Source organism: Andrographis paniculata, unplaced genomic scaffold, assembly GCF_009805555.1.
Source record: "Andrographis paniculata isolate CXL003 unplaced genomic scaffold, ASM980555v1 Contig79END, whole genome shotgun sequence".
NCBI classification, from domain to species: domain Eukaryota; kingdom Viridiplantae; phylum Streptophyta; class Magnoliopsida; order Lamiales; family Acanthaceae; genus Andrographis; species Andrographis paniculata.
Window position 1 is genome coordinate 3417387 of NW_026137616.1, and position 12066 is coordinate 3429452.

The 12066-nt window shown below is 34.4% G+C and overlaps 1 protein-coding gene across 1 annotated transcript; it reads right to left on the minus strand.

The window, feature by feature from the left end:
- Nucleotides 1-9917: 9917 nt before the first annotated feature.
- Nucleotides 9918-11484, minus strand: LOC127240514 (shikimate O-hydroxycinnamoyltransferase-like). The gene is made up of 2 exons (XM_051259233.1): nucleotides 10928-11484; nucleotides 9918-10835 (listed from the first exon to the last, which is right to left on the minus strand). The coding sequence occupies exons 1-2, from the start codon at nucleotides 11342-11344 to the stop codon at nucleotides 9918-9920; spliced, it is 1335 nt and encodes a 444-aa protein (XP_051115190.1). The 5' UTR covers nucleotides 11345-11484.
- Nucleotides 11485-12066: the final 582 nt, after the last annotated feature.

The following is a 12066-nucleotide window of genomic DNA, read 5'->3' on the forward strand; positions in this document are numbered from 1 at the left end:
TAAAATAAGTAAAAATAATATTTTGTATAAGAGTGTGTTGATGGACGTGTGGCACATCGGAACACACATGTCCGCTAGGCAATACTCGACAAACACGTGAATTTTTTTCTTAAATTCTTTTAATTTTTATTATTATACAAAAATTTTAAAAAATAATAGTAATTTAATAATAAAAAATTCCATGTGTCCGCCGGGTAGCACCTACCTGGCATGACGTGTGTTCCGACGTGCTATGTGGGTGTCACGTGCACATCTCCGGCACCATATGATAAATTGTGAAAAAAAAAAATCACTTACAAGACCATTTTTATACAAGTTCATGTTACGAAACTAAAATGATAAATGGTTATTATCAGGAAAAAATTTTTTCTAAAAGATTAATATTCAACGTGTCCGTCAGGTGGTATTTTCTTGATAGACACGTGTCTTCCGATGTGTCACGCAAGCATTTTCGGCACCGAATGACAACATGTGCAAAAAAAATTAGTTACGAGATAAACTAAAATGATAAGAAGGTCAATAATAGAGGGAATGATGTATTGACAAATATAATTGATAAAAAAAAAACAAAAGTGCATCGTATAAAAATGTTTAAGAAAAGAAGTATCGACATTCTTACTTAGTGAATTTTATTTTATTTTATCCTAATTTTTTATTTGAATAGTGATTAAATATAATATTTTATAAAATAAAAATGATTTTTATAAAAAAATTATAAAAGTTAAATAATAAAAAATTGTAAAATAAACAGACTCTAAATTTTCAATTATTTATATTTTTTTTTGTATATGGGAGAGATAAAAATTTTTAACTTTAGATTATCTAGTTCAATCAAACCAAAAAAAAATGACACTATTTTTATTTCTTATACCAAATACATCTCAAAGGTTCTTTCGCATGTAAAGTAACAATCAAATTCAAGATATTTAGGACAATCATGAAAACATGGATATGTTGCACTTTGTTGGATTATTTTGTTGTCACATAACAGAGTGATTGGATAAGACACTAATATCTATAAATCATTGAGCAAAAAGATTAACAAGGAAGAAGAAGCATCCATACTTTGATATTCAACATCTATGGAGGAATGTGAGACATTGTGTTGATTCTTTGTTTTTCAAAAGACAAGAGAATGGTTAAGAAAGATATAATAGCCTACGAGTAACTTTGGAGTAGACAAACAAAAATTCCAATCGACATTACTAAAACTTGTTAGAGCAAGATTATGTTATGCAAGATAAAAAAAGACCAAAATATTATGTTGTTTTCAATACCATATTAAATGATGGGCAACCTTTGGGAAGCCACAAATTGGCTTAAATGTTATACATAATAAGATAAATATGGTTGTATCATGCAGAGGTAAAGAAGTCGTCCAATGAACTTCATGTACTCTTAAGGTTGAGATAGAGGAATGATAACTAAATTTTTATTGAAACGCAATTTATACATTTTCACAGGGAATTTTTATATTCGAAAATCAAGGTGTGAGTAACTATAAAAGACGGTCAGATATAGTAAAAGATTGTGGTCGTAGATCCTGAGTAGTTATCACAATTATTTATACTCTTTTTACTTGTGAGTTTCCAGGTCGAACACAAGGATTTTAAGTCATGAATTTTGAATCAAGTGTAGATCTTGAGAAAGCGACGAAAAATGCAGTAAAGGACCCGCTCTGCAGCGGATCCAGATTCTATTCTATGGAAAGCGGTAAGTAAAAGCGGTAAAAGTGAGTGGAGACAAGCGGAGCGAAGGCGAGCGGTGAAGTGCCAGCGATAATCGAGTGAACGGGACATGAGCGGATGACACGATATATATATACATATGTAAGCGGTGGAGAGTGAGGGAGAGGCGTTGTGTCTGAACTGTGCGTTACTTAATGGCTAGGTTTTTCTAGATGTAATGAGCGAGCGGTGTAAGTGTGTTAACGGAGGTATATGTATAATACGGAAGCGATGGAAGGAGATAATATAAATATATAAACCGAATTATAAATAATTCTTATCACTGGAATCTGACATTAAGGGATTTACAACAAGACTTCAATGACACCCAAAATTGGAATATTATAAGAAAGAAACTCTACTGTCACTAGGAGATTCTGTGACCTAATAGACCATCGTCTATACCCCATGAATTTTTCCAAATTCTACCTCATTAGTGACTTTACCCTTCTCTTACCTCTTTTTAATCAAAATTGAATTCAAAACAGTAGTTAAGCAGGTCGACAAGGCTCCCGCGTACTTAACTACATTGAACTACCTTGAAAACGCTTTTGGCAAAAGACAAGACTTAGATAATCAATTCTTCTCATGCTCTAAACCAGTGAAATGAAATTCTTTAAATACAAAGTTTATACAAGTGTGAAGAAAATGTGAAAGAAATAGAGATGAAGAACTTAATGATATTTCATTATTTACTAATAAAGTTGGAAATGCTAGTTCTAGAAAGTTGTAATCTTATGCAGTAAGCTACTCTAAGTAAGCGGTAAAGTCTTGGCCAAGGGAGAAGGAAAATCCCTACTCCCTTGGCCATTCATGTGAAGAACTCCCTTACAGGGTTAGAGCTCTCGAAAAACAGGAAGATAGTTAGAATGTGCAGGAAATTAATCTCTAAAAATACTCCAATCCAAGTATATTTACATAGAGATATCTGGCCCTATTTATAGTAGGTGAAAAGGAACGGTCGCAAGCAGTTACAAAGCAGTTTCAACCGCTAGGCAGTTAGGCGGTTGATGGCAGTTATTCTGTTGAAGCAGTTGCTGGCCGTAACTCTTAGGGTGCCCGCTCGCTTGCAGAGGATTGTAACGGCTCAGGCCTTCCTCGCTTGCCGGAGGCCATCAACGCAGCTAGGCTTGCTTGTGCTGACTGGCAATGGAATGGTTGTACCGCTGCAGTTGGAACACTTAATTAATCTCTGCTGTCATTCTGCAGCGGTGGGCGTCTGGGCCATCACTTGCGAGCGGGAGAGACTATCGCTTTCAAGCGGTAGAAGCTACCGTTTGTCTCTCTTGCCTTAGTCTTTTCTAGGTGATGTAACCGTCGCTTGCGAGCGGAGGTGGATGTCGCTTGTGGTGTCTACCTTAGCTTTTCTGGCACCAAAATACTGCTTAAAAATGACAAGAATCGTTAATAACCTCAACAAACGAACTCTGATTCATGCCAAAAGATATAAATCAATAATGTATGCCATTAACAAGTTATTATGATGGTTTTTATACAGAAATTCAAATAATACACAATTTTGTCAAGCTAAGAATATGTTTATATTTGGAGTCATCAAGGATCATCAACATTCAATAGTAGCTTGAGACCAAGAAGTAATGTCTTGGTTGAAGCAAGGTTATGCATATTATAACCTGATAAAATATCTCATATGTATTTATTCCGAGGGATAATGATACTATGATGAGTGAGACATAATTTAATTCCAAAGAAATAACAAGCAACTCTTAAATCTTTGATGGTCAATTGCTTATGAACTACAACTTTGACAAGGAAAATTTCATAAAGAGAATTTCTATTTAAGAAAATATCATTTGCATATATTAATACAACAATAAACAAACTCCCAGAATATTTAATACAAATGGAATAATCATGTATAGACAAAAAATAACCTGAGATATGTAGAAAATCATATAATTCTTTATTCCATTATTTGCTAGCCTTCTTCAAATTATAAATAGATTTTTTCTAATTTGCAAACTTGGTTGGGAGCAACGGTAGTATAACAAAATAGAGGAATCATATAAATTTCTTCATTGATAAAGCCATGAAGAAAAGCATTATTGACATCAATTTAAAATCAAAGTTATTTAGATGTAGTGGCGAAGGTTATAACAATTTGAACAATAGCAAACTTTCTTTCAAGAAAAAAAAGTATGTGTGTCATAAAGTTCTTTCTCTTTATAAAAATTCCTTATAACCAGTTGTGCCTTGGCCCTATTAATAGAGTCATATGCCTTACGATTTCATCTTATACACCCATTTACTGTTACAGAATTTATGACCTTGAGGTAAGGTGGTAACTTCCCAAAGTTTTATTTTCCTTTAAAGCTTATAAGTCTTTATTCTTGACTTTAACCTACATGAAGTTCTACTTAGCAACATCATTATGCGAAGGTTTATGGAGTAATGAGATATTGGCCAATAAGGAAACAATAGAAATAGTTATTTGTTTAAGAGAGCAATCAACCAAAGGAAAATATAGTGTGAGGTAAAACATTAAGTCTTGTATAGAGAGAACTCTTGGTCTGGAGGGATGTCTGAGTAAATGAAGAGGAGTAACAACTATAAATATAATACGATGAGTCAATGATAGGCCTGAAATGAATATTTTGGAAAGTGCAATTATCAAAAGTTTATGATGGTCAGCAAAACGGGTATGAGAGATTTATAGGAGAGTCGTCTTCAATGTGAGGAGTAGAGGAGATAATATATATATATATATATGGAGTATGTAAGAAATTAACATGTGAAACATTTTTGAAATGAAAAATGGATTCTTTTAAAATTGTTAGAAAATTATTATATCGCAAGAATATCAAATAATTATCGAAAAATAAAATTCGATATCAAAATAATTTATCGAAAGAAATTTGATAATCACAATAATTTTATCGAAATAAATTCGATAATCAATAATAATTTATCGAAATAAATTTGATAATCATGTCAAGTCGAGGTAGAACTTCTTTCCGTAAAAACGAATACGCCCCGTAGTGCCTCTGGTTCATTGCGCAATGTTCCCAAAAATAAAACAATGTTCGTCTCCGAATTAAGTGGTACCTCAATATTTTGGAGCTCCGACGAACTAAAATGATGGGAACATGAGCTATGTCGGGAGGCTTAGGTCATCTTCAACCCACAAACTCTATTTATGCAGTTTTAACTCCAAAAATACCGTTGCTAAAGTACTTTTACTCTAATCCACAACTCTATTTTTTACTCCAAAAAGAATATTCTTCAAATATTCCATTTTATACATTATTTTAAATCATTTTCTATATCTACAATTAATTATTATCTTTTTTAAAAAAATTAAAAAATAAATCAAAGAATTAATATACAAAAATTAAAAACAAAAAATACACCAACTTGAACTGTAGCAAACAAAAAAAAAAAAATGAGTTGGATATGACGTTGCATTGGAGGGGCCAAACTCCAATTATGCGGCTGCAACGTCATTTTTGCAGCCGCGTTGGAGATCTCCATAATGTTTAAAAAAGAGTTGTCATTTATACCAGACAACTCATCGGAAACTCTGTCGAAAAATATTTTCGGGGATGAGAGGAGTAGAGAGAAGAGATCTTCTCTTGGTTTTTTGTATATTCAAATGAGATGCACTAAGCACTCCCACGGATGTAACGGTCGAAGATTAATTGCATGCCAATAAATTGCAAATAAATTGCATGCACTAAGCACTCCCACAGATGTAACGGTCAAAGATTAATTGCATGTCAATAAATTGCATGTCAATAAATTGCAAATAAATAGCAATTTGAAAACCTACACACATAGCAAACATTTTTATGCAATTTAATTTGCACAATCACCATTATACAATTTAAAATTTGAATTTTGTAACCACCATGTGTTATTAATCATTGCATATAATGGCAATTTCCATGCATGTATTTCAAAAACCTCCATGCATGCATGTATGTATAAACTCAATATAAGTTGTATTTTGCATTGTGGATGCAATTATATTTGAAATGCATTATATACTCATGCATGCTAATTTGAGGTTATTATTGGTATATAAATTTAATTTCTTGGATTTTACATTTGACAAAAAATATTTGTTATTTCAATTAAACTCCCTTGACTATATTAATCCATTTATTTACCAAACTCAAGTCCAAGTATAAATCCACAACTATATTATCTGGTGCGGGCAGCCGGCGCACTTATTTTTACCGGCATTCATATGCCTAATAACCATTATATACCCCATTTGCATTTCAACTCAGCGAATAATCGGTTTCGAAAATTATGAATTTAATTTATATATTAAATTTTATTGATTAAATAAATAACTGATTAACCGATTATCCAACAAAAATAACATTTTAACTGAGAAATTTGAGGTTGGTTTTAAGGTTATAAAATATATATTTTTTTTATGAATGAGATATCCAATAAAAATGTACTTTTAGCCCTTGAAAGAGAATTTACCATAAGGGAAAAAAAATTAGTGCAAAGCATAGCAACCAAAATTTTGAAATTGTCATATGTGAGAAGTGTTTAAGGGTTTTTCAATGTTTAACAGGTATTTATATTTTCTTTATCTCCTGACATTTTGTTATGAAGTGTATAGGATAGATCTTTTGTGAATAATTCTAAATGATTGGAACAAAAATTGGTAGTGAGAACTAATAAATTCATTGTCATTATCAATTCTTATATATTTAGGAGAGTTACCAAAATAATTCTTTATGTAGGAGATTATGTTTGGATCAACTTTGAAACTTCATATTTTGATGACAAAAGGGATGTCCAGGTACAATGGGAATGATCATCCATTACAAGGATAAATTATTTGGACTATGCGGGAGTGAAGAGTTTGTAAGGCCCTTAAACATTAATATATAAGAACTCAAATAGAGTATTATCATGCGAGATGCTAAGAGAGAAAGACAGCCGGTGTATTTTGGTAAAAATGATATATCATAGTGAAAATTAGAAATTCTGCTTGAATTTTCAAATACAATATGTTTCAGTTTGGACCAAGATTTTTGGCTAAGTCTGTTGTGCAATAAAAGAATAGAGTTACACTTAACTACATTTTCTTGTGCTCTTACATTAAAATAAGAATCAGTAGAATCAATGAGGCAAGAGCTTGATGGTGGCTTGTTTGTAGAGGTATGAAGATTGATGATTAAATGAGAACATAGAAGTGTATAAGAAATGGTCTGAAGTAAGTTTGTACAAGCAATTGTAGCAAAACCTTTTAGCAAGAATATGATGTGTTTTAGGATTCTCTAGAGACTAATGCTCATGAAAGAAATAAGCCATTCTGTGTTGAGTTTTAGTAAGAAATAAGCCAAATCACATTTGAACACCTATTTAAGGGTCAACTCTCAAAACGTAGTTATATCACAGTTATAACAACATTTTGTCAACAAAATAAATGCAGTGGCTAAAACAATAAATGACAAGATATTTGGTTACCCGATTAGGTTATAACCAACCTACATCCGAGGGATTCGAATCCAGGAGTAGTTCACTAATCAGTGCTAACTAAGAACAAAAACAACCAAAACTCATACAACTATACTGGTTACCTAGGAAAAACTTCTCATCAGGTATATGTCGTCACAAGCGCGTACTAACGACTACCAAATAGCACCGTTGCTCAAAATTTGGATGCTTCCTTTGATCAGAACTTTAATTTCTCATTCTTCCGGCAAACTCTCCAGCGAGACAAATGTGTCTTACACGCACTCAATACATCGAGAATGGAAGGGTTGAGGTTGAGAGGATTGATACACTTTTTCTCTCACTACACACACTCTCTAAACCCCTTACCACAACCACACTCTCAATCACGGTAAACAAGATAGCCACCATGCAGACCATGCAAAACAAACATAATATAATCTCTTGCATCTAAATGGAATGATGTGTCTTCATGAACTCTGTGCCAAGTTGACTAACCCAAAGTATTCATCCCTTTTCTCTTGAAAAGCTACCACGAGAGAAGAGAAGAGACAAAACAAGTTGCATACAGGTTGTTGCAGCAACTAGATAAGACAAATTACTCCAAAAGAAAAACTGTAAGAGGCAACAGCAGGAAAGAATGGAAGACAATATGCCAAAATAGGTGAGGGGAATTCTTGTTCCAACACTTATTAAAAAAAAAAATTATGTTTAAAGTATAAAACATAAAATACTTAATACAGAGTTAAAGAGGGAGTAATATGAATTCTACCAAACATAAAGATGGTTTTATGAGATTCATTAAGCAACAATAAAAATAGTTCTCTGGGTGTGTTTGTTTGGGAGTTTGGATTTCGAGTTGAGATTTGAATAGTAAAAATTTTGAATTTGAATAGTTGTATGATGTGATATAAATAGGTGTTAATGTGATGTTTTGAATGTAAATAATTTTTAGTATAATATAAATAATAAAAAATAGATGTTTGATTTGATATTTTTGGGGAGAAAAAATAGAATTAATATTGGAAATCTAATCCAATCCCCCAAACAAACACAATAATTTTGTGTTTAACAAACATGTTGAATTGAGGTGCATATGATCTCAGCGTTCGTATTAACAATTCAATAGACTTATTGTGACCATGACATGAGAGGTATCAAAAGTACTTGCATAGTTTTTCATTATGGTAGTTCCATATCATGATATATTGTTTCTATTTATATTTTCCATTCCAATATTTTGTACAATTTCTAACACATCTCGGTCATAGCATTTGAATCATACACATATTTAGTATCTTTATTTTCAACATCAAATAAAGTATCCTATAGATAATTCACATTTTCCATTTGGGCAACCAATTGGTTATTTTGTATTCGATTAATTTGGTTGGTGTACCAAATTAATCTAATAAATAAATAAATATTATTTATTGTATATGGAGTTTAATTAATATTTTGATTATTTTGTCTCTCTTGAGACAAACCAAATTGTGCTACCCCAAATTAAATTCTAAGTCGCAGTATTATTTAGATAAAATATTATCCGTTGGATAAATATATTATAATCGGAAGGTTTGAAATTAGAATAAATTACAATCGTTTCAAACGGAATGTTTAAAATTAGAATAAATTATGATTGTCACATTTTCGTTTGTAATTAGAATCAATTACGACTGCTTCAAACATAATGTTTGAATTTAGAATAAATTACATTGATAATTAAAGTCGTAATTATAATCGTAATTGATCCCCTGCTATTTTGGCCGAGTGGAGACGCCTATATAAAGGGCTTCCCCCCTTTATTCTAAACACCAACATCAACAATTCTCTCATTCTCATCTCATCTCTTCTAGCTTTCCGACAACCTCTCCAACTCAGTTCCTCTCTCGTTTTTGTTCGTCGGAGCTCCAACGATTAGATGTGTCACTCTCATTGGAGACAGAAACTGTTTTATCTTTGGGTTATAACGCCAGCCACCAGAGACACTACCGGGATGTATCTAATTTTTAATTTTCGGAAAAATAATCCATATTCGACTCGGTTTCACGGTAGAGTTTATTTGATAACCGAACCGAATCGAACAAATACCCGAAATCGCGAACTGTATCCGAACCGAAAATTTCGATTAACCGAAAATATTTGTAGTATTTACAAATAACTCGAACCGAATCGAAATTAAGAAAAAAAATATATAATAAAAATTAAATTCTAATTAAATAAAAAATATTTGCAAATATTTCAAATAAATATTCGAATCGAAAGCGAACCGAAATCGAATCAAATATAATTATTTATATCAATTTTAAAATATAATATTAATATAAATATATAAATATGTTCGGTTCGGTTAAACAAACTGAAAAAAAAATATATAAAAAATCAAAATCGAATCGAAACGAACAAATATCAAATATGTAGTATTTATATTCAAACCAAACCAAACCCACCAAAGATGACATCACGGAAATTCAATTCAATTCAATTGGGTCCGACCGTTCGGCTCTTTTACCACCCCTGAGCAGCAGGTTCGGTGGCTCTACAGAACCCATAACCAAACCCACCAAAGATGACATCACGGAAATTCAAATGCATGACGTCACTGAGGACATTTAAATGCATGACATCACTGTCACGGTCCAACCGCATCAGCTCCATTAATGTTTCCAATTTATTTTAGCTCGAGAAACGAATTTTGATGCAAAAATTATTATTACCAAATTCAAACTAACGCCCTAACTTATTAAATTAAAAATCATAAAAGACATTTTCAAACAGGTCACCTTCTCCTTCATCCCCCGCCACCGTGAAAACCACCTGTCCACCGTCGTCCTCCGCCGCCGGACAAACCATGCTCGACCCCGCCGGGATATCAATTCCCTTCCCATATCCCGGCGCCACAAAACACGGCCGCCCGAATCCGAAATCCAGATTGTATAGAGGCATCCACATCCAACTCACAATCGACACATTCGGCGAATCGTAGTTCATCAAATTCTCTCCAATGGCGTCCCACCGATCTTTCTCCATCTCCAAATAGTCCAGCGCCGACTGCAGCCGCTCGCTCCGCATCGCCGCCATGGCCTCGTGCACCTTCCCGGCGGCGAATCCGACGGATTTCTCCACAAGCTCTCCCGCCGGAGCGATCGGCGTGGCGTGGAAGAGAACGTTCCCGAAATACCCCTCCGGCAGCGGCGGCTCCATCCTCCGCCTTCCGTTCACTGGAATCCGCAGCTTGGTGCTCTGATCGGACGGCAGCCGCCGCGCGGCGGTGATGCTCCGCCATATATGCCCCGCCACGACCTCAAAGGTCGTGAGCTTGACGACGTCGTTTTCGGCCTGGCATTTGGCTTTCAGGGCGGTTATTTGTTCCTTTGTTAGTTTGCACATTTTTGGAAATGCAACGGAACCTGGTGCGACGTCGTTTTGGGGTTTCTTCAAAGCCGGAGGCGGTTGGTACTCCACGTGGGAAAACGCCGGCCGCGGCGGCCGGCGGGGAGATAAAGCTTCACGGCGGTCCATGAACGGCGGCGCGTGGGCGGTGGTGTATTCGCCGCGTGCAAAATTCGCCCAGGTGTGGATGAATTTGAGATAGGCGGTTGCGTCAGCGACGTGGTGGTCCTCCGCGAAGCCGATGCACGCGCCGCCGCATCGGAATCGTGTTACCTGCACCACAATAATCCAATGTTCGTCAATTTCAAAGTTTTCAAACCCTAATTGAATTTTATTTCACTAAATTGAGCAATTCAGCTATGAACCTGGACGAGGAAAAGGGGCTTTTCTGAAATTTGCTTGGAATGATCGACGGCGGGGATGAGCGTCACGTCGTACCTCGGGGAGAAGTCGCCGAGGTCTTCCAGATCGGCGTCGGAGTCCGCCTCGACGAACAGAGCGCCGTCGCCGTTGCAGTCGATTTGGATGTGGTTATTTTGGTCGGCGGTGAGTCGGCCGGCGAAGGGGTAGAAGTGGACGAGGGCGCGGCTGAGGGCGGACTTGAGAACGGCGGAGTCGAGGAACGCGGAGGCGGCGGCGGGACGACGGTAGAAGAGGAGTACGCGTGCGTACATAATGCGCGGCATAATGGAGTCGAGGTTGGAGAGCTCGAGGATTGTCTTTGGCGTCGGCTCCGATGGCTTCACAACCGTCGATTGCTTCACGGTGATGTTGATAGCCATTGTCGTCTTCTTCGGCGAGTTCTGTGTTAGTCATTGGAGAGTGTTTGGTCGGAAATTTATAGACGAGTCGGATTTCTAGGGTCCGTTCATGTCAGGTGCTCTTTGTTACTTCTATGAATACATTGATCAGAGTGTGTTTGTTTTAGCGTTTGGATTTTGAGTTGGGTGTGAATATTAAATTTTTGAATTTAAATAATTGTATGATCTAAATATAAATAGGTGTTTATAATATAAAAAATAGTTGTTTAATTTGATATTTTTTTAAAAAATAAAAAAATAAAAAAATAATAATAATAAATAGTGTAATTAAAATTCAATCTCCAAACAAATATACCCTCAAAGTATGCTATTCCCTGCTCCATTCACTAAGCATTTGTTTATTTTGCATTTAAACAAATTTTTACTTTTTAACCATGTATTTCTTAAAATATATATACTATATTTTTTTTTTATAAAATATTTCATTATATTTTCTTTGTATATCAAATTTAAATTAAATTTTTTTTAAATTCATAAAAAAAAATATATACTCTTAATTTATTTTTTTATTAGTTTTTGGATTCAAATTTTTTCATTTTTTTTTTAAAAATAAAGTTACATTCCACGAAATACATCTATTTTATCGTATCATTATTATCTTTACATTAAAAATTAAAATAAAATTATATTTACAATATGTGTACTGCATTTTAATAAAATATTAATATACCTAAATTCATATA

Bases quoted from the DNA above. Each gene is read 5' to 3' on its own strand.
- LOC127240514 (XM_051259233.1), bottom strand. From the start codon at position 11,344: ATGGCTATCAACATCACCGTGAAGCAATCGACGGTTGTGAAGCCATCG. The intron at 10,836-10,927 runs GTTCATAGCTGA...ATTGTGGTGCAG, and splicing joins AGCCCCTTTTCCTCGTCCAG to GTAACACGATTCCGATGCGG.